Source organism: Mus musculus, chromosome 2, assembly GCF_000001635.26.
Source record: "Mus musculus strain C57BL/6J chromosome 2, GRCm38.p6 C57BL/6J".
NCBI lineage: Eukaryota > Metazoa > Chordata > Mammalia > Rodentia > Muridae > Mus > Mus musculus.
The window spans coordinates 87085288-87109390 of record NC_000068.7 but is presented as its reverse complement, the minus strand read 5'-3'; the positions used below and the strand labels follow the sequence as shown (position 1 = coordinate 87109390).

At 35.6% G+C, this 24103-nt stretch overlaps 2 protein-coding genes across 3 annotated transcripts; both read left to right on the top strand.

Annotated features, from left to right (window-relative positions):
- Window positions 1-1005: 1005 nt before the first annotated feature.
- Olfr259 (olfactory receptor 259) lies at window positions 1006-1944 on the top strand. Its single transcript, NM_146770.2, has one exon. It carries the CDS (start codon window positions 1006-1008, stop codon window positions 1942-1944), a length of 939 nt encoding a protein of 312 aa, NP_666981.2.
- Window positions 1945-9504: 7560 nt separating this feature from the next.
- On the top strand, window positions 9505-16934 carry Olfr1109 (olfactory receptor 1109). 2 transcript variants are annotated; one of them, XM_017318520.1, is made up of 2 exons: window positions 9505-9514; window positions 16006-16934. In XM_017318520.1, the coding sequence occupies exons 1-2, from the start codon at window positions 9505-9507 to the stop codon at window positions 16932-16934; spliced, it is 939 nt and encodes a 312-aa protein (XP_017174009.1). The 2 variants fall into 2 exon arrangements, with proteins under 2 accessions (XP_017174009.1, NP_666977.2); NM_146766.2 differs by lacking the exon at window positions 9505-9514 and having other exon boundaries at window positions 15996-16934.
- Window positions 16935-24103: the final 7169 nt, after the last annotated feature.

Genomic DNA, 24103 nt, shown 5'->3' with positions numbered 1-24103 from the left:
GAAGGAAGGAAGGGCTAGAAAAATACTTGCTCAAGGTATTAAGGAATGCATATTTATCATCTCTTTAAGGAAGGAGGGGATTATTTATTTCTCTGATATTTACATTATTATTGAATATAAAATAAGTCATTTAAATTTTATGTGCAGTTCTAACTTATCTTTTTAAACAGAAAATATATAGACAATTGAAGGTTTTAGGTTTCACACAATTTATTTCCTCCTTACAATGTATATTCTGGATTGTTTTATTATTGTTAATACTGAAAAAACAATACTAACAAAATGAAAAGAGAAAATTGAACAAATATGTGAAGAGAAAAATTGTTATATATGACACTTATGATAATTAATCATTTCTAAAACAAAGAACACATGAAAACACCCATCTATATATTTTTTTCAGGCCCTCTACAGTTCCTCTCAATATGATAGAATTAATCACAGGAGTCAAGAGATCTAAGCAAAAGGTGAGGATATATTTCTGCTGAGGTATTTGGAAAGGGGGATATGATGTGGTATTGAAGCCAGTGTGTTTAGATTGATCAAATGAGAAATATTTTGAAATGTTTATCCACAGAATGTTGGAAATTCCCTTGTCACAGGACTGTAGCAAGTCTGTATTTCATTTAGGAAAATGCTGATATACAGGAGAATAAGATTGTTGGGTATGATATTCTAAATTCTAATGTCAATTCTATCATTTGAGTGCTTTGTGACAAAACAAAGGTTATCTTCTCATTTTCTATTCTGAGATAATGGATGACAGAAAATAAAATATGTAAGTTACAGTCATTTGAGTCTCTGTGAATAGATTTAGTATCATAGATATGGGCTGCTTACTGTTGAGATTTCTTTTTTCTTTTTGCTTCATCTACCACAGGGCAACCACTCAGTGTATGAGGCAATAAGATTATCAGATTCTGGAGGAAATCCTTTTATTTCACTACTGTTTCTTTAAGTCTCATAATCTTATTTTGTAACAAGGAACTGTAGACTACTGAAAGCATGGGAATTCGGAATCATACAAGTGTGAAAGAATTCATACTGATCGGCTTAACAGAAAACCCTAATTGGCAGGTTCCTCTCTTTTTTCTTTTTTGCATAGTTTATTTCATCATTCTTGTGGGTAATTGGGGGATGATCATTTTGATTTGGTTAAATGCTCAGCTTCATACCCCAATGTACTTCTTCCTTAGTAACCTCTCTTTCTGTGACATCTGCTATTCTACAATCATTGCTCCTAAAATGCTCATCAATTTTCTATCAGAACACAAGTCTACGAGGCTGTTTGCCTGTATTCTTCAGAGTTTCTTTTTTGCAGTTTATGTAACCACAGAAGTAATACTCCTGTCTATGATGGCCTATGATCGCTATGTGGCAATTGCAAATCCCTTAATGTATACTGTTATCATGACAAACAACATCTGCACTCAAATGGTACTTGCAAGTTACTTGGGTGGCCTCATAAATTCCATGATTCACACAATAGGTTTACTCAAACTAGACTTCTGTGGTCCAAACATTGTGAATCATTTCTTCTGTGATGTTCCTCCTCTTTTGAAGCTTGCATGCTCTGATGCACACATCAATGAGATGCTGCTTTTGGTCTTCTCAGGTGTGTTTGCTATTTCCACTTTCATCATTGTCATGGTGTCCTATATCCACATTATCATTGCCATCCTGAGAATCCGCTCAGCTGAGGGGAGGCGTAAAGCCTTCTCCACTTGTGCCTCACACCTAACAGCTGTGGCATTATTTTATGGATCTTTGACATTTAACTATATCCAGCCAAGTTCTCAATACTCCATGGAACAGGAAAAGCTCTCTGCTGTGTTTTACACCTTGGTCATCCCCATGCTGAACCCTCTGATTTACAGCCTGAGGAACAAGGATGTAAAGGAAGCAGCCAAGAAGTTAATTTGTGGGGAGAGAAATGCCCCTTGAACCTGGTATTTTTCTAGCTTTAAAAACTTGATGTGAGTACTCAAACTGACATTGTTAAAATTTATTAGTCTCTTATGAGAGCAAAATGGAATTTAAACCAAGTATATTTTACTAAATTTTATTTATCAATTATATTATCTCAGGGAAATGTTAAAATTTTCAAATTGCTTGACTTTCTTGTATCCTTAACTTTCATCTATATAAAGTCTTGGTAAAAGTTGAAATGATTATATTTCAGTTTGTATATAACAGGCTGCATAAAAATTAAGATCATTACTTAAAGTTTTAAATATACTAAATTTTAGAAAATATTTACAATGTGTAAAATGTTCTGACATATAATTTAGCTATCAGATGGAACTAAAATTGTTAGATAATTAAAGAAGGAAGAGAAGTTTTCAGTTTAACAAAAATTAGCAGTTTGACAATTGTTAGTTACTTCTAAATAAAGATATCATCCATTTCTGACAATGCCTAACCAAACAAGATCTTGAATCTGAGAGGATCTATAGTTTTTCTTTATTTTGTTGGATTCATTTCCTTCTGTTTGCTTTTGTTGAATTACAATGTATCAGAGTTTTTTGTTATCATAATTTATTATATTATTAGACTATGTTATATTAATCATTATCTATTAGATCCTGGTTAGTTTCTTAATGACAGAGAGAAGTGGAGTGGATCTGGATGTGAGTAGAGATTTAATTATTCAAATTGAAAAACAAACAAATTAACAAACCAAAAAAACCCCAAAACAAAACAAAACAATGCAGTTCATTGCATGGTGGTCAACTATTCCTGAACATGAGGCCAAAAAACTGATATTTACACTCTCAGCAGACATTCCAGATCTCAGACAGTTTACTTGCTACTTTTAACATTTCAACTAAGTTTTCATTCATTCTTTCCTCTATTCATTCACATTTTAAAAATATAGCAAAATAAAATATAATATGAAGCCAAAACTATCACATTGTACTTGGACAAAATAAAACAGTAGAAGGAAACAAAACCAAGAGGAGATACAAGAATCATAGATTAATTCATTTGCTCATTCAGGAATCCCATAAAATCACTAAACTGAAAGCCATAATATATAGAAGTGGTTCGGGTATAGACCCAGGAAGACCTTACACATTCTCTTTCAATCTTTGTAAGTTCTTATGATTTTTGTTCATGTTGACTTAAAGGAACTATTTTCTTGGTGTTCTCTTTTTCCTCTGGCTCTAACGAAATTTTATGCCTCTTCTTCTGATACTGTGTATTTGACAAGAACTTAAGATTAGGTAGCTCATGGACTTAAGTGAACACCAATTAATACTGTTCTACAAAAAGGAAAAAAAGTGGAGTAAGGCCCATTGGACACGCAAACTTTGTATGCCCCAGTACAGGGGAACGCCAGGGCCAAAAAGGGGGAGTGGGTGGGTAGGGGAGTGGGGGTGGGTGGGTATGGGGGACTTTTGGTTTAGCATTGGAAATGTAAATGAGCTAAATACCTAATAAAAAATGGAAAAAAATAAAAAGAAAAAAAGAAAAAAAGAAAAAAAAATGACCCATAATCGCAGTTCCTGTTCTCATAGACCAATGCTCCTCTGATGAACAGAGAAGACTCAACTTCCTCCAGCAACAGATAGAAACAAATATAGATCTCCACAGCTACAATTAGAAAGTGAGAAACCTTGGAACACTCAGGCATAAATGGGTTTTTACATCAAATTATTCATCTCAGAGTTCAAAGAATTCTGAGGGTGCCATACTTTATTTTACAAAGTGTACCTTGATATGTTTCACATTAGCTACTTTTAAGATGATCCAAAAGTATCAGGATTATTTCACTGGAAATGCAGATTAAATTTACATTATCAATTCTGTTTCATTAACTAGGTTTTTTTTTCTTATAAAGAATTATTTTAGATTTTATGTGCACATTCATTATTGTACATAAATGTAACATTTTGCTTATGATTTTGCATTTTTATTCACATAATTTTTCTATGGAAAACTTAAATGAACAGTGTATCAAAAACATAAAACCTTTTTAGTTTGTATGTTTATATGTAGGAAAGTCAGGATAGAAAATATTTTAATTCTCAAGTTTCAGATATTTCACTATTGCTGCCAATTTACCTGAATTTCTACCATTAAGTGGTTCCAAGGCACGCACGACAGATATCAACTTCACATTAGTTACTGAGTTGTACTTTTAGGACTGAAGGGCCTGATGATTCTGATGTTTTACTGCATGTTGTTCCTTTTGCTCTATGCCTTCTTCTAGCTGGAGAATCCAGAATGTTCCCTCTGATCATTTAATTCCCAAACTACATACACCCATGTGATATTTCCTTCTCTCTCTCCACACTTTACTTTCATGAACACTGGTATAATATTACAAATTTGAAACTTTTTGTTACTTTAGCGTTTGTCCATCTTATATACTTCTCCATTTTTTTACATCTTCAATTACTTTCATTAACATTTCATGGGTTAATTCAATATTTAGCTATATATGCTATGAATTGTTTTCCCTCTTCCCCAACTTTTTGCAGCATGAATCTGCAAATGCTTTTTTGTTTTAACTATGTATCTTGAAACTCTGCTTGACTTTTTGATATTAGATGACCTTTTAAAAAGTATAGTCTTCAATATTTTCTGTGCATAGGGCTATTCCAGTTTTTAAGCAGATGGAATTCGAGTTTCATCTTTCCAAAAGAAGTTTATAATTCTTACTGTGTAATTATTCTGACTAGTATTTCTATTGAAAAAATATCAGCTATTGTTTTGTTATACTTAGCTTTACTGGTTGAAGATAATACATTTTTAACTCAAAATATTTATTTTATGTATTTATGTTAGTCACTTGAAAGTATACCTGCTACATTTAAAAGTTCATTAAAATAAATCAATGAAGAAAGTAAATAAATAAATTTTATAATTAATATCTTACTTCATTGTGTTAATTAGATAGACACAATAACACCTTATAGAAAGCAAAATAATAATATATTTTCAGTATTATGATTTTTTGATTTTGTTTCAGGTGTTAAGTGAATAGAATTCAAAGAAAGCTCTTGAGATATAATATTCAGTTGTAAATTAAATTTAATAAATTGTATTTACACATTTAAAGGTTTAAAATCCAATATTTGTGTGTGTATGAGTGAGTGAGTATGTGTGTGTGTGTATGAGTGAGTGAGTGTGTGTGTGTGTTTCTGTATGTGTTTGTGTAGTTGTATATGTACATGTAAACATTCTCCTGTGTTCATATGCAAATTTAGACCAAGAATAGATAATGGGTGATTTTTGAAAAAAATTTATATTAAATTCCACCTATCACTAGGTGTGTGGATATCACAGTTCAACAATGTAGGGTGACCCACCACCTCTGAAAATTCTTCTGTCTCTACCTGTTTAGGACTATGATTAGAGACATAAACTCACCATGTCAATCTTTTTTTTTATATATTTTTATTACATATTTTCCTCAATTACATTTCCAATGCTATCCCAAAAGTCCCCTATATCCTCCCCCCAACTTCTCTACCCACCCATTCCCATTTTTTGGCCCTGGCGTTCCCCTGTACTGGGGCATATAAAGTTTGCGTGTCCAATGGGCCTCTCTTTCCAGTGATGACCGACTAGGCCATCTTTTCATACATATGCAGCTAGAGTCAAGAGCTCAGGGGTACTGGTTAGTTCATAATGTTGTTCCACCTATAGGGTTGCAGATCCCTTTAGCTCCTTGGGTACTTTCTCTAGCTCCTCCTTTGGGGGCCCTGTGATCCATCCAATAGCTGACTGTGAGCATCCACTTCTGTGTTTGCTAGGCCCCGGCATAGTCTCACAAGAGAGAGCTATATCTGGGTCCTTTCAGCAAAATCTTACTAGTGTATGCAATGGTGTCAGCGTTTGGAAGCTGATTATGGGGTGGATCCCTGGATATGGCAGTCTCTAGATGGTCCATCCTTTCGTCACAGCTCCAAACTTTGTCTCTGTAACTCCTTCCATGGGTGTTTTGTTCCCAATTCTAAGGAGGGGCATAGTGTCCACACTTCAGTCTTCATTCTTCTTGAGTTTCATGTGTTTAGCAAATTGTATCTTATATCTTGGGTATCCTAAGTTTCTGTGGCTACTAGGAGTCAGGTTTAGTATTTCCTGTTTGAACTGCAAATATTTTCTGACAGAACTCTTGCTTTATTTTTGAAAGCATTATTTATCTACAGTTATCAATGCCATGGGCAGCTTACTAAAGGGATTATGTTGAAATATTTGATGAATCTTTATAATTAATGTCAGAAATGTAGCAACCATGTTATAATCTGTATTGCATGTGACAGCATGTTAATCATTTTGATACTTACATAATAGCCTGGCATCAATCTCTAAACTCAACAGTAATTGGCAAGGGGATGCTGTTTTGAATTTCAGAGCATGATAACTAAGAAAATCACAATTACATAAACAGTTTTTTAACAAACTTATTTAAGTTGTTTTTTCTATAAAATTGCAAAGATTTAAAACAGAAAAAAAGTTAGAAAACTTTAAATTTTCTCAGATGAAGATTCAGTTTAATAGGCAGAGTTACATTATCTACTAAGCTAAGAGACAAACTAGATAAATGAATGTATATGTCCATAGAGGAGCAGCTAGGCAATAAAATTTTACAATAAACAATATGAGAAGTTTTCCAGTTCTATTCATGTATTTGTGACTATGAAGCTCTCTCATGACATATTTTTGAGTCCTTTCTTGAGACATTCTGTTGTTATTATTTTAAATGGAAGCCTGTGTAGTCTATGACACACAGTGGCCATCGGGTTTTATATCACTTTGCAGTGCATGAATGAAGCAAAACACAATTTACTTTGCTATGATAAACGCAATGACCAAAGGCAACATAAAGCTCAAAGCATCGATTTCACTGAAACTGAAGTCAGAGAAAGAACTCAAAGGACTATAAAGCACTGAGGCATGCTGGTATTGTCTTACTCACAGGCTATTTGCAGCTAATTTGGATCAATTTCCAGCTAATTTGGATCAATTTCCAGCTAATTGGATCAATTTGCATTCTTCTACATGTTGACTGCCATGCTGTCGTCCCCCCCCCCCCCCCCACTGGATGCTTTTTGCTACTTTGTCAAAGATCAAGTGACCAGAGTTGAATGGGTTCATTTCTGGGTTTTCATTTCCATTTCATTGGCCTACCTGCTTGTCACTGTACCAGTACCGTGCAGATTTTAGCACTATTGCTCTGTAGTAGAGCTTGAGATCAGGGATGGTGATTCCACCAGAGGTTCTTTTAGTGTTGCGATTAGTTTTCTCTGTCCTGGGATTTTAGTTAATCCAAAAGAATATGAGAATTGCTCTTTCTAAGTCTATGAAAAATTCAGTTGGAATTTTGATGGGATTGCATTGAATCTGTATATTGTTTTCTGCAAGATGGCCACTTTGTACTATTTGAATCCTGCCAATCCAAGAGCACGGGAGATCTTTCCAACTTCTGAGATTTTCTTTGATTTTTTTCTTCAGACACTTGAAGTTCTTGTCATACAGACCTTTTCATTGTTTGTTTAGAGCCACACCAAGATATTGCATATTGTTTGGGACTATTGTGAAGGTGTCACTTCCTTAATTTCTTTCTCAGCCTGTTCGTCCTTTGAGTATAGGAGGGCTACTGATTTGTTTGAGTTAATTTTGTATCCAGACCTTTGTTGAAGTTGTTTTTCAGCTGTTGGCATTCTCAGGTGGAATTTTGGGGGTCAATTAAGTATACTATCATATCATCTGCAAATAGTAATATTTTGACTTCTTCCTTTCCTTTGTATCCCTTTGACCTCCTTTTGTTGTCTAATTGTTCTAGGTATAAATTCAATTACTATATTAAATAGGGTGAGAGTGGGCAGCTTTGTCTAATCCCTGATTTTAGTGGGATTGCTTCAAGCTTCTCTTCATTTATTTAATGTTGGCTGCTGGTTTGCTGTATATTGCTTTCACTATGTATAGGTATGACTGTTGTGTCAGTGTTTTATATTGTATCTTCTGCACCTGAGAGTCTCTCTTCTATCTGTTGTATTCTGTTTGTGATGCTTGCATCTATGACTCCTAATCTCTTTCCCAGGTTTTCTAACTCTAAGGTTGTCTCCCTTTGTGATTACTTTATTGTTTCTAGTTCCAATTTTAGATCCTGGGTGATTTTTGTTCCTTTCCTTTGCCTGTTTGATCGTGTTTTCCTGTAACCTTTTAAGGGATTTTTGTGTTTCCTCTTTAAGGGCTTCTAGCTGTTTACCTGTGTTCTCCTGTATTTCTTTAAGGGAGTTATTTATGTCCTTCTTAATATCCTCTATCATCATCAAGAGAAGTGATTTTAGATCTGAAATTTGCTTTTCCAGTGTGTTGGGGTATCCAGTACTTACTATGGTGAGATAATTGGGTTCTGATGATACCAAGTAACCTTGGTTTCTGTTCCTTATGTATTTATGCTTGCCTCCCATCATCTGGTTATCTCTAGTACTACCTGCCCTGGCTATGTCTGACTGGAGCCTGTCCTTCTTGTCATCCTGGTTATTTCAGAACTTCTCTGAGTCAATTTGTCTCAGTGATTCTCAAATTCTGTGATCCTGTGATCCTGAGAGCCTGGTTGTGTCTGAGCTCCTGCGAGTTAAGCTGCCTTTGGGACCTTGAGATCCTGAGTTCTGTCAGCTTCTTGTATGTTTATTGTCATCTCTTTCTTTCCTCTATAGTTTTTGTTGAAAATATTTACTGGCCCTTTTAGTTGGGAATTTTTACACTCTTCTGTACCTATTATACTTATATTTAGTCTTTTCATTGTGTCCTGGATTTCCTGAATGTTTTGGGTTAGAAGATTTTTGTATTTTGCTTTTTTTTTGACTGTTTTGTCAATGTTTTCTATGGTGTCTTCTGTCCCTGATATTCTCTCTTCTATCTCTTGTATTCTGTTGGTGATGCTTGCATCTTTGACATCTGATCTCTATCCTAGGTTTTCTCTCTCAAGGATTTTCTCCCTTGTTGTATCTTTATTATTTCTGTTTCCGTTTTTTTGATCCTGAATCGTTTTGTTCAATTCCTTCACTTGTTAGTTTGTGATTTCCTGTAACTCTTTTATGATTTTTTTTTGTGTTTCCTCTACATGTTTTCCAGTATTCTTCTGTACTTCTTTAATCGAGTTATTTATGTCCTCTTTAAAGTCCTCTATCATTATCATGAGATGTGATTTTAAATCAGAGTCTTGCTTTTATGGTGAGTAGGGTATCCAGGGCTCACTGTGGTGGAAGAACTGGGTTCTGATGATGCCAAGTAGCCTTGGTTTCTGTTGCTTATATTTTTGTCCTTGCCTCTCACCATCTTACTAGGCCTGGACTTAGCTGTTCTTGCTGTCTATGACTGTGACTTGCTCCACTTGAAAGCCTGTGTGTCAGAACTCGTAGAAGACCAGTTATCTCTGGGAGGAATTTGTGTGTGAAGCACTGTGGCACATGGTCAGCTCCAGGGTGCACATGAAAACCAGAAGGATCCTGTCCTAAGCTGATCCATGGTTCCTGTGTCTTAATGGCTCTGTGTGGGTTCCTCTAGTGCCAGGAATTTGATCAGAATTGGTGTTCCTACCTGTGCTCCTGGGGGAGACCATCTCTCTGCAGGCAGTATTTGTGTATGCAGTGCTGTGGAACAGGATAAGCTCCTGGTGCAGTAGGAAACAGAAAGGATCCTGTCCCAAGCTACTCCTCAGTTCCTGTGTCCTGAGGGCTCCAGTCAGGTCCCTTGGAGCAGAAGTGGTAGTCTTACCTGTGCTCACAGGCATGTCCACTTTCATGAGAGACCAGCTCTCTCCAGGCCATACTTGGGTATGGAGCACTGTTGCACAGGATCAGCTCCAGGTACAGATGGAAACTGGAAGGATTCTGCTCCAGGCTGATTTTCAGTTCCTGTGTCCTGATGGTTCCAGGCAGGTTCCTCTGAGAAGAAGTGGTGGTCTTACTTGTGTTCACAGGGTTGTCTACACTCCAGGGAGACCAGCTTTCTCCTTGTGGTATTTGGATATGGATCATTGTGGCACAGGATCAGCTCCATAAGTCTATCATCTTTTAACTGTAGACTCTTGTCAAAAAAGTTTTAAGTTACATATTTCCCATTCCAAGTGTATCAAGTATGTTGAAGACAGTTATACACCTTTCCTGTTGGTCCTGATGTCCAATTCTACCATTTATAACCGAGTTATGAATTTAACCACCTGCTGTGGTCTCCCTTTAATTTCTGTCCCCATCTTCAAAAGATCACAAGGATCTTCTCCTGCAACTGTCCTCACACCAATACCAGCAGACATTCACTGGGAACACACCAGCTAAACCAAACAGGGAAACAGGTAAATTAACTAAAGACCTTCACCATTAATTCTTCTCCTCCAAATCCAATTTTCCATTCTGGTTTCTAGTTCTGAAGCAGAACACCTGCTGTGGTTCTCCTTTTCCTCTATGCCTCCTACAGCCCATCCTCATCCAATCTTCATTTTCTCCATCTTTGATTTATCCTAGGCCCCAACTCCCACAGGCACCTGTTACTTTCATAGGCCATGCCTGCAGGAAAAGCATTATCATTGCTTGCAATATCTTTTATTCTCTCTGTGTTTCCCTAGATCCAATTACCTAGTCTGATCTCTAGTTCTGCATCAGATCACCTGTGACAGCCTTACTGCCCCCTCTGCTTCTATCTTCTGTTCTCTTTTCCCTTAACTCCTGCTATATGACAGACCACAACGGAAGCAAGGACCACTTGTTAGCCCAAGGGTTGCTTGTTCTCTGATAAAAAGTAGATTGAAGGTTAAATCATGCTTTTGGTTACACTGTTTGAAGGTATGTCTCTGTATATTTAATTGTTAATTCTGTACTGGCATAGATATTGGCCCATCACCAGTCTGTGATATTATAAGTTTAATATGTCCTGGTACAGGGTTGCTACTCAACTCAATGGTTTATGTTCCCAAATGAAGGACACACATGCATAGTCTTGATATTTTAATATCCTTTAAGCACCACAATGGCTAGGCGACTGTCTAGTTTCTATGTTAGAATCTAACTCCCACTGAAAATTCTTACTTACTAATTATTAACTTCTATATTCCATCTTCGCTATTCTGGACCCACTTGAGCAGTTTTCTGGGCCACATTTTCTTGAACCGGAGCCCAGGGCACTCTCCTTTGTTTTCTACCCCATGAATCTTTCACTCTTCTCTTCACAGTCTCCTAAAGCATGGCAGATTTCCTCTTCCTCTCTTCCTGGTACCAGCCCTGGAAATCCTAAAATCCAGGCCCTGTCTATCCTTACCAGCTATTGGTTGCTGGGATTGTTATTTACAAATCAGAACCAACTGGGAACAGGTTCCTAGAAGATACTGCAGACCTCCTCTTAGAAGCACATTTCTGAGGATCATAATTTGCATTCATAATACAAGCTGCTACACCAGTCTGATGTTTTGAAAATATTCATTTTTCCTTAACAGAGTAAGGTATTCTAGAATTGTTTCTAATTGGCTTTAGTAATGATCTAATAATGATCACATGACAGTACATAGGCCAGTTAGTTGTGATAGAGTAGTTTGGAGACACCCAAGCTAAGACTTAAACTTTAAAATATTAGTAAGCCTCTGTGTCATTATTTATATCAGTGAAGGTCTGAAAAAGTCTCAATATGATATATTTCCTACTATTCCTGATATCCAATCTACACAGCTTTGGTTCAAGCTCTGTAACATAAAAACTGATGTGGTCTCACATTTCTATCTAATAATATTTCCAATGGATCACAACATTAAACCTTTAACATTTCTTATCCCAACCCATTCTCTAATACCAATAGGCACTTCCTATGTTAGCTGAACATGCAAGGAAATCAGAAAAACATAGGCATCATACTTTCAAAATATCCTGAGAGGAAACAAAACAACATGAACATAAATAACAAAAATAAATCCAGAAATCTTCATTTACATCTGTACCCAATCCCATTCGAGATGCCAGCATGAAAGCTCAATCAATAACATCATAGCAATATGTATTCACTAGGAACCTGCTATTTTACCACAGCAGGCCCTGAGTTTCTCAACATAACTATGGTCAATGGTTCTGCTAATCTGCTAGGCTCTGCCCCTAAAGCACTGGGATTCATATATGGTCCACTTTTCCTTGCATTTTGTTGGTGGTGGTATTTTGTTTTGTTCTGTTTTGTTTTTCTTTTTTTGTTGTTTTAAGCATATTGTCTGCAGTTGGAGAAATCAATTTTTTATATTCATAGGAAAATATTTTTTCAAGAAAGCCCACTATTAAAGTCTTCTTTAGACACATTATTCATTCATTTGTTTATTTATTCATTCATCTAATGTATTTGATAGCCCTGTTTGCACGAATGCCTGAATGCAATCCCATTATTCGTGGTTGTGAGATTCCATATGGTTGCTGTGAATTGAATTCAGAACATCTGAAAGAGCAGCCAGTGCTCTTAACTGTTGTGCCATCTCTCTAGCTCCTATTCTTTAGTTTTCAAAACCTAATATATTTTTTTTTTGTATTTTTGACATACTTTCCAAAGAGACGAAGACTGAAATTAACTTTTGAATTGAATATAAGTTATTTTAATATTTCTAAAATGTTCAAACATGTGATTATAACTTTAGTGTAAATTGTAATTTATGAGCTGGTTTGAATTTGTCTGGCAATTTAAACTATTATCATGGTTTAAAGCATCATTTATCAACTATACAAATAGATGTAAAACATTTTGAAAAATTACATCTTATTTGGTAACATGGGGCTTGAAATCTAAAGTATGATTTTGATCCTCCTCAATATCAGCTCATGATAATTACATTAACATACAATTGTAAACACATGAAACTCGGTTTTATATAGGACAATGTGTCTCAAGAGAATTAGCATTAAAGATCTTAGAGTATATTGACGGAATGCCCTATTTGATGTCAAAATAAGAACAAAAATCCTGTATAGATACAGCAGTTTTGAAGAAATAATAATGAACTTATGTTATTTTCTTGACAGAATATTTCACAGTATTCCAAGTGGCTTACAAATAATTGCAATATCCTTTTTTTGTCACCTCTGCTGCTTCGTTTCTTGTCTTGATTGGGCATTAAAGCAAGATGTTTGAATTTAGGGAAATTCCCAGCTTCTTTAAAAACAGTACTTATGAAAGGATCCCCCTTTACTTCTTTGTGAAAGTAAAACTATCTATTGAACATAAATGAGAATGGATGGCAGCTCTCTGATTAGTTTTACACTTGAGAGTCAAGAAAGCTGCTAATGACTCAACTGTGGACAACTGAGACTTACACAAGCACAGTGGGATATGGATTCTTTCCCCAGTAGAATAGAAACTATCTCAGCAACCGTGTTCCAAATAATAAGTCCTTAAAGATTTGTGAAAGCCAGATCTTCTACAGCAGATATGTTGTTCCTTTGAGCTTCTACAGGTTGCAAGTAAGTTTCCATGTGAAGAATTTTCTATTTCTTTTTTCCTGAGCATTATCAGAAGAAAGTTGCTCTTGTCTATGTGTAGCATCACATTCAACAATTTAGAATATTATGTTCTAATTTGTAGGCTATTCTTTTTCCAATCCTCTACATATCATAGATAAGAGTATTATTTATACAATGTACACAAATTTATATTATAATTATATTAGCTTTTATTGCAAACAGTAATAACAAGCATATTTTTTATGGTGTAATACTGCATTCATACAGTACTTTAAAGATATTTGCACACTTATGCAAATATAAAAACTACACAATTTCAGATTGTATATAATTTATATGGTTCTCAATTAATTTAATAAAATAATGGTACTTTTAAATAACTTAAAACTATTTCTTTAAGGTTCCAATAACATATTTTGAGAATTTTTTCTACTTTTCTTTCCGTTGTTTTCAATCCTGGGACATGTTTATAGTTTTTATTTAATTAAAGCTGAAATAATTTGCCACAGAAGCTCTTTGGTTCACTATAAGGCCATTGATCTGGAACATACACAGGCACTAAGTGGGTGGGCTTATGATACAGAGTGATCATTTTAGTATTGACACATCAATATCCATTGATATGGAACAGCATGTCAGGATTACCTACATAATGACTAGAAAATGTGAGGTACCAAATAAGTTCTTGAAGTTTCAAATGCCTTATAGGCTTTCTTAATATACAAAATATCCTTTGAATATGAAAACTGATTGTATGCTATGCTTAATGAGGTAAACACATGTCCCATTTTGAAACAAATATATATGATAAGATTTGATACAGGAGTTGATTACAGCCACTCCAGTATTGTGTTGAAACTCCTGTGTTTTGTGTTTTAGGAAAAAAGATTTATTCTTTCACAAATTACTTTTGTAGAAGTAGCTCAAATGTAAATGCTAAAAAGAAATTATTAAAAAAAAGGTAAATACTTTGCTAACCACAAAACATGGAATTCATGTACTGTGATATATTGTCCAAATATTTTCCCCATCTCACTGAGAGATTTCAAACAGAATTCAATGGCCACAGGAGCAATAATCTTAAATCCTCAGAATTTTCTCTTACTGTTCTTTTTACTTAAGTATATTTAGAAGTCCTCCTTATTACAAAGAACTCTAGGTTTTGAGCTTACTGTGTTCTCTTCTTGGAACACACATTTTTACACACCCACATATCTCATTAAATTATTTAATTATTTCATACTTATTATAGATGTTATATAAATGTGACAGACTGAATGATAACCCCTAGTGTTGTTTAAATCTCGGTCTCTAGGATTCATACACACTACTTCATATGAAAATAGTGTGTTGACATGTGATTAAGAGGAAGAGCATGAGAAGCAAAATATACACAATCAAGTGTTCTTTCAAGGTGAGAAGGAAGAAGAAACAGTGCTGAAAGTCAAATGCATTATATTGCTGTTTTAGGAGAATATGTTTATTCTTAAAAGTCAGTATAGTTTGGAGGTTCAAAAAGGCTAGTTGCCTATAAAATGTTTCATCACTTAGGTTCCCTAGTAAGAGTATGGCCTCATAGCCATGTACATTCCACCTAGGAAATCAGATAGTGTCATGTTTCTGACTTCCAAACTAAAAGTAAATGAATCTTCGTTACTTAAAGCCACCAATTTTTTAGTAAATTTCAATAGCCATTGGGATAAAAGCAGGAAATTAATCCCATTTGTGTCATAACCCTCATCATTTCCTTCTATTCTCTGTCCTACTTAAATGCATATATCCTAGTTATTCAGTTGCTAATCAGTGCATGATTAGGTTGCTAACAGTTCATCAGCTGCTTCAGGTCACAACAATGCTTATTTAAGTATTATATCTTGTCAAAGGAATCAGTTCATAAAAGTAACTGCTAGATGTTTATAAACTGTGTGAGAATGCATATTTGTACTCTTATTTACCTTACCAAATATTGAATTGAAAATGGATCATTTCAGAAGGAATTAGGAGAAATTCAACCTTATCTTTTTGAAAAGAAAATATACACAAAGTTGCAAGTTTTGCTGTTTCACCCAATATATTTTCTTTTCACAATGTAGAACCTAGAATGTTTTATTGTTTTTAGTTCTCACAACATTGCTAGAATGCTAAAAGAAAATTGAACAAGAACGTGAAGGCGAAAATTCTCACAAAAAAATGACACTTGTGATAATCATTCTTAAAACAACAGATGAAAATATTGATCTATAGATTTGACCTGGCTAGGTTCCTATATTAGGTATCATTGGTCAAATGTGTGTCAGACATCTAGGCAAAAGGTGAGAAAATATTTGAGGTGATGTATATGGATATGGAGGTCAGTCTCAGCATATAGATTTTATATCACACATATGGGATATTGCTGACATTCTTTTTTTTTTTTTTCAACAACTACAGGGTTATCTCTTTGTGTGTCACACAATGATGGCTCTCAGATTCTGCAAGAAATATGTTTAGGTATTTAATTTTTATATAAGTCTCATGAAAATATTTTGTAACAAAGAACTGTAGACAACTGAAACCATGGACCCAGGGAATCATACAGTTGTGAAGGAATTCATACTCCTTGGCTTAACAGAAAATCCCGATTGGCAGATTCCTCTCTTTTTGCTTTTCAGCATAATTTATTTAATCATTTTTGTGGGTAACTGGGGAATGATCTTCTTGATCTGGTTGAATGCCCACCTTCATACCCCAATGTACTTCTTTCTTAGTAACCTCTCTTTCTGTGATATCTGCTACTCTACTGTCATTGCTCCTAAGATGCTCATCAATATCGTATCAGAACACAAATCTAGTAGACTCCTTTCTTGTGTTTTGCAGAGTTTCTTTTTTATGGTGTATGCAACCACAGAAGTCATCCTCCTGTCTATGATGGCTTATGATCGCTATGTGGCAATTGTAAACCCCTTAATGTATACAGTTATTATGACATTCAGCATCTGTATTAGCATGGTTCTTGCATGTTACTTGTGTGGCATCATTAATTCCCTGACTCACACAATAAGTCTACTGAGACTGGACTTCTGTGGTCCCAACGTTGTGAATCACTTCTTCTGTGATGTTCCTCCTCTTTTGAAGCTTTCATGTTCTGATGCACACATCAATGAGATGCTGCTTTTAGTCTTCTCTGGAGTGATTGCTATTTTCACTTTCATCATTGTCATGGTGTCCTATATTCACATTATCATTGCCATTCTGAAAATCCGCTCAACTGAGGGGAGGCGTAAAGCCTTCTCCACTTGCGCCTCACACCTGACAGCTGTGACATTATTTTATGGTTCTGGAACATTTAGTTATATCCAGCCCAGCTCTCAGTACTCCATGGAACAGGAAAAAGTCTCTGCTGTGTTTTACACCTTGGTCATCCCTATGTTGAATCCTCTGATTTACAGCCTGAGGAACAAGGATGTGAAGGAAGCAGCAAAGAAGTTGATTTGTGGGTGGAGTAACACCTCTTGAAACTGTCATTTCTCTAGCTTTGAAAACGTGATGTTTATTGAATCACCTCTGAGTCCCTGGCATGAAACCTACTCGATTGTTGTAAATGATCTTTTTGATATGTTTTTGGATTTGTTTTATGAGGCTGTTATTAAGTATTTTTGCTTCTATATTCATAAGTGAAACTGGTCTTAAATTCTCTTTCTTTGTTGGGTCTTTGTGGTTTTTTTTTTTTTTTTTTTTTTTTTTTTTTGGTATCAGAGTAACCATGGCTTCATAGAATGAATTAGGTACTGTTTCTTCTGTGTTGGGGATTTGACTTGTGCTTACAAGGGAATTTGCAAACCTAATTAAGTCAAACCAAAAAGATAACTTACCTTGATCAATTAGACTTCATTCCAGGGATGCAGAGATGGTTCAATATACAGAAATCTGTCAACATAATCTACTATATAAACAAACTCAAAGAAAAAAATCACATGGTCATCTCATTAGATGCTAAAAATCTTTAACAAAATAGAATTCCCCTTAATATTAAAAGTGTTGGAGAGATCAGGAATTCAAGGCACATACCTAAACTTAATGAAAGCACCAGCAAATGAATAACTAACAGCATTGTAAATGTAGAGAAACCTGAAGCAATCCCACTAAAATCAGGGACAAGACAAGGCTGCCCACTTTCTTACTATTTAATCAATATAGTACTCAAAGTTTTAGCTACAACAATTATAATAATCAAACTTATATTGTTAAAATTTATCAATCACCTATAAGAATTAGATACAATTTAAAGCAAAGATATTTGAGTAAATTTTATTTGTTAAATACTATATATCTGAGAAAAAAATCTTACAAATTTCTAATGACATGACTTTTATGGATCCTTTCTCGCATGTCTATATAAAGTTGCTATAAAGTTGAAATTATTGTTTGTCTGTTTGTTTATAAATTTTAATAGTGTGCTAAATGTCTGAAAAAATATAAAGTTCGGTCTTTATAGTTTTACATAAATAACTTTTTTGAAATTGGTGCTTTATTTCAAATGCTGTGATATACAAATTTATCTAGCATATACAAATAAAATTCCTTCCTAGCAGAAGGAAAGAAAAAGAACATTTCGAGTTTAACACAATATAGCAGTTTGTTGTTGTATGTTGCTTTAAAGTAAAGATGTCATTAATATCTGATAATGACTAATTAATATCTGATAATGATCTAAACAAGATCCTGAGATATAGGCCAAGTAACAAGGGTAAAACCAAATACTGTTATTCTACTTAAATGATATAGCAATAAAAATATACTCCTGAAAACATCCATTATACTCATAAGTTAGTGCCTTGATCAGCTATCCATAGAGGAGCTTTCCCCTGAATCAGATGGGAGTTCCTGGCCACCCCATCTCCATTCCCCTTTGATTTAGAGAGGATGCTTCCCTACTCACCCACACACCCCACTAGGATCCCCCTTCCTTGTGGCATCAAGTTTCTACAGGATTAAGTGCATCCTTTCCCACTGAAGCCAGACAAGGCTGTCCTCTGCTACATCTATAGCAGGGATCACAAACCAGCTCATGGCCCACCAACTCTTTGGATGGTAGCTTAGACTCTGAGAGCTCTGAGGGGTCTAGGTTAGTGATACTGTTGTTCTTCCTTTGGGGTTTCAATCACCTGCAGCTCCTCAGTCCTTCCCCTAACTCTTCCATAAGAGTCTCAACCTTAGTCCAACAGTTGGTTGTATCTGTACTGTCTCAGTCATCTGCTGGCAAAGCCTCTCTAGGCTCCTGTCTGCAAGCACAACATGGCATCAGTAGTAGTATAGAGGTTTGTTGCCTGCACATAGGATGGATCCCAAGTTGGGCCAGTCACTGAATGGCCTTTCCTTCAGTTTCTGCTCCATTTTTGTCCCTGAATTTCCTTTAGACAGGAACAATTCTGGGTCAAGAACTTTGAAGATGGATGTGTGACCCCATGTCTCAAATCATGGCCATGTCTAACTATTGGATATGGTCTGTGAGTGAAGTGACACAGACTCAAAAGGACATACATAGTATGTCCTCACTGATAAGTGGATAGTAGTCAAGAAGTTCAAAATAACTATGATACAACTCACAGATTATATGAAGCTTAACAATAAGGAAGGCCCAAGTTCAGATACTTCAATCCCACTTAGAAAGGGGAAGAAAATAATCACTAGAGGCAGAGGGAGGGAGGGAACAGGGTGGCAGAGTGAAGGGGGAGGGAAAAAGGAAGCAGGATCAGGTATGTAGGGATGATAGAAGAGAAGCTGAGATGGATAGGAGAATGAATGGAAATAAGCAGCAGGTTGGGATGACACAGGGGGAACCTCTAGAAGTCCTCAGATATCAGGGAGAGGGTCCCTGGACCCAATTGGGATGACCTTAGCCAAAATGCCCAACAGTGGGGAGATGGAACTCAAAGAACTTGACCTTACTTTGTGGACAGGTTCAAGCTAATTGATTACTCTCAAGTCCTGGGCATAAAGGTAAAGTTGATTTTCTTACAAAAGCTATTGCTTTCTGTACAAAGGCACCTCAGCAGAGTCATCCATTATATCATCAAAAGACTGTTGCTCTCCATTTTCGAAGCTGCTGGAGTGTTTGTGGGGAACTGCTTGGTGTATACCATTCCATGAATGCTCTCCTAAACTTACTTTAGGTTTTGTGATATATGTCAGTTTCAGTTATCACTGTGGTACAACTGCTCATCATATATATTTCTTATCTCAGAATGATTCGTTGGAATTGATTAATCAGGAAAAAAGAGTTAGGGGATTGACTGATGTAGCCAATGTTCCAGAGGAAGCTAGTCTTTATGTGGGCACCCAAATTTAGAATATTCAGACTCACCTAACCACTTCTTGCCATTATAACATTAAATGGAATTGTGCTACTGCTCTGGTGGAGTCAGCTTGACAAATGAAAGTCTGGAAGCTTTCTCTGAGGAAAAGAGTTTCAAGGAAACTTCCTCCTGGAGTTTTGGCCATCCCCCTAACCCATAAAATTAATTTTCCACTCCCGCGTTAGTCTAGTGTATGGATCCACGTGCCCTCTATTAAGCATTACCCTATAATAAGTGCCTTTTAAGATTGTATTCTGACATAGCTAAAGCCTTTCCCAGTGTTCCGAAATTCCAGATTATAGCAAGGAGTCTAACCTATTCAGTAACTAATTAAGTGTTACTATAAATCAGGGCCATTAACTCAGTTATCTGCAGAAAGAGCCTGGAAATCTCACTGAGATAGAAATCTTTACTACAGGCTACATTCCATGTCAAGAGCAAGTTGATATACTATCCTGATAAATGGGGAATTCTCCAGACAAGATAAAGTTTTACAAGACCTAAGAATTTAGAGCTCCGTGACACCACATTATTCTTGAGGCCTGTCAAGAGTTAAAACCCCCTGGTGCTATTAACACTAAAGTGTGAAATTCTTGCCTGGCATTAGGCTGATCCTAGGCAGGACTTGTTATCCCTAATGTAAACATTTAATTAGTTCCTGCAAATTCTTTTCTGTTGTATCTGGTAAATTTCAGTGTACCTTGTCTTATTTATGATTTGTAGCTCCTGATAATTCGCTGTAATATAATAGTCTTATGTTCGACCAGACATTACATTCAGATTCAACACCTCTCTTGTGTGTGCATCTGTTTGTCAATTCCTAAGCTTTGCCCATCTACTCGAGAGAACCCGTTCCATGCAGACACAGGGGCCCAGAGGGTCTGCAGCAGAATTGTGTTACACTTCTACCTTATAATGGTTCACAGATGTATTGGGAACAGGTTCAGAATCATTTGAGAAATGTATGGAATTGCTTTCAACTTTCAGTTGGTAGGAATACACTTCATTCCCAGGTTAGTTCCATTAGTCATGCTAGATTACACTTTTTTCACCTGCGTAGGTAGACAGTTCTCTAATCACTTCAGTTAAAATTGCTAAAGATAATTGTTTGGGGAACTTTTTCACTAATTTTTGAAGTACAATTGGAAAATTTATTTTAATTTTATTTCTGCTTCCAAGCATCTTCAAACATCTGGTTGCTGCCATTCTCTGATCCCAGAGAAATATTCATACACTTCATTTAACAAACTTAAAAGGGAGAGAGGTTGGGTACCATGCAAGAGGAACAGCAAAAGAGCTTTAAAACTTGTAAAATACCACACACTGCTTAGCACAATCAGAATGGGTGTTCCTAGGAAACGCTGTATGTCCTGAGGATATTATGCACTTGTGGTTTGCTCTGCATGTTGCCCTTGCATCACCCCTAATCAATATGTTGAATGACAACTCTAAATGAGCTTTCAACCCCTCACTGGGAAATTTTATTGGCACCTACAGTATTAGTTGTTGGACTTTCTCAAGCATTGCAGCTGGAGCAGATTACTAATTCACCTGCCATCCTTAGAAAGAATTTGGAGATGTAGATTGTTAGAGAAGTTAGGTTAAAAGGTTTTTTCTTAGTGGGTTTGATGTACAAAACCTAATTCAACAATTTAGATTTCATAAAGACATACTTTGATTCTTGAGTGAGGAATGTTTTTAATGTCAGAGGAAAAGAACGATGGCAACCAGTCTACCACTGTCTGACATGGCTCCTGCTAAGGCTGGACTACTGGTCAAGGAGATGATTACTCTCTTGCACTGATTATTGCATCAGCCTCGTAATTTGATTTAATAATAATAATAAAAAAACCTATTACTGTATAGATGTGCATCCTAAAGTTTTAAAGTAGAAATAACTTTTAAAGATAAGTAATGGAATAATTGATCCTTTCCTTGTGTACTGGCTAGTTTTGTGTCAACTTGACATAGCTGGAGTTATCACAGAGAAAGGAGCTCCAGTTGAGGAAATGCCTCCATGAGATCCAACTGTAAGGCATTTTATCAATTAGTGATCAAGGGGGAAAGGCCCCTTGTGGGTGGAACCATCTCTGGGCTGGTAATCTTGGGTTATATAAGAGAGCAGGCTGAGCAAGCCAGGGGAAGAAAGCCAGTAAAGAACATCCCTCCATGGCCTCTGCATCAGCTCCTGCTTTCTGAGCTGCTTGAGTTCCAGTCCTGACATCATTTGGTGATTAACAGCAATGTGGAATATGTAAGCTGAATAAAACCTTTCCTCCCCAACTTGATTCTTGGTCATGATGTTTGTGCAGGAATAGAAACCCTGACTAAGACACCTTTTAACCACACATTAGAGCCTGCCAATAAGAAAACCTTGATGAGAAAAATACTTTGATTGTTTCTACTTTGTTAATCTATGACAAGCTGCTTAATTAAAAATGTATGTGGGTTCCTAGGAACAATTTTATTTTATCCATAATACGTAAAACCTTTGATAATGTGACTGTGTTGGATAAGATATTTTTTTCTTATGTATACTCATTGTAATTATTCACTAGAAGAAAATTATAATGTAATCATAGAGTATTTTGTAGTCTTCAAAGATATTCCTGGGATATACTCACTCTGAGAGAAAAATAAAATCATTAGAACTGTGCTCCATGCATCAAAAGTATATGTATGTGTATGTATATAGTTATATGAGCTTTGTTTCATAGACCCAATGTGTAAATGTGTGTATGAATATATGTATGTATGTACATATATATTTATGTATACATGTGTATATGTGAAGTTGTTGGAGCTTGCTCAGTGGACACTTACTTCATTCATCAACTGTATGTTATGTGTGTATGACTCTTTCACCCCGTTTTGTTGACAGCCACAAAGACAGAGTTACATTACTCACGATGATATTCTTAAGATCCATCTGTTTGCCTGCAAAATTCATGATGTGTTTCTTTCTAATAGCTGAATAGTACTTCATTGTATGTGTGTGTGTATAATTAACATATATATTATTTATATAACATGTTATAATATATAATGTAAAGATATGTTATGTAATTAATATATTAATATGTAATAAATTATAGTGTATATATAGTTGTTTCCAGTTTCTGACTATTACAAATGATTTGAATACAGGTGAACGTCCCTGTGGTATATTAAATATAATATAATGGAACTTGAACCCATTAATACAGAAGATAACTTCCTGTACAGAACACCAATAGCTCAGTCTCTAAGATCAACAATTGATAATTAGGACCTCATAAAACTGAGAAGCTTTGATAAGACAAAGGACATAGTCAATAAGATTCAACATCAGCCTACAGACTAGGAAAGTATCTTCTCAAACCCTATAATTGACAGAAGGATAATACAAAAAAAATTATAAAGAACTCAAGTACTTAGACACCAACAATTCAAATAACCAAATTTAAAAAAATAGTGTACAGAGCTCCTGATCATCAAGAACAGTGGTAGGTTCTGATAATGATTTTGTTAAGTTTGAAACCTTTTATATTCCAATGGATTCTGCTGTTCCCCAGGTAGATATTGTCTTGCTCTACATTTTGTAACTTGTATATGTGAGAATTTTAATTAAAATAATTTGCCCCCTTTATAAAAAGGGTAGAGAGTTAAGACGAGAATTCTCAACAGAGGAATCTCAAATGACTGAGAAGCACTTAAAGAAATGTTCAACGTCCTTGGTCACCAGGGAAACGCAAATGAAAACGAACCAAGATTCCATCTCACACATGTCTGAGTGGCTAAGATTATAAACTCAAGTGATAGCATATGCTTGGCAGGATGTGCAGCATGGATAACATTCCTACATTGCTGACTGGATTGCAAACTTGTACAAACATTTTAGAAATAAATTTGGAAGATTCTCAAAACACTACAAATAATTCTACTTCAATTCCTAGTTATACCACTCCTGGGTCATAACTCACTCATTCACTTTTTAAAACTTTAACAAAATTAAATATAATATTGAACAAAACTATCACTATTGTGATGGAGAAAACAAACCAACAGAAAAAAAGAGGCCAATAAGGAGGTACAAGAATCAAAATTATTTGCTCACTCAGGAACCAAATCAAAACACTAAACTGGAAGCCATAATATGTAGGCAGAAGATTTGGTCAGACCAGTAAAGTCTCTGCATATGCTGCTCTCTCTGTGAGTTCTTATGAACTTTGCTCATGTTGGTTTAGAGTGTTGCTTTTCTTAGTGTTTTCTTTTTCCTCTGACACTAACAATCTTTCCTCCCAGTGCCTCTCTCTCACTTCCCCATCACATTCCTCTGTCCTACTTTTC

Excerpts from the sequence above, each read along its gene's own strand:
- Olfr259 (NM_146770.2), top strand. The coding sequence starts at position 1,006 with ATGGGAATTCGGAATCATACAAGTGTGAAAGAATTCATACTGATCGGC.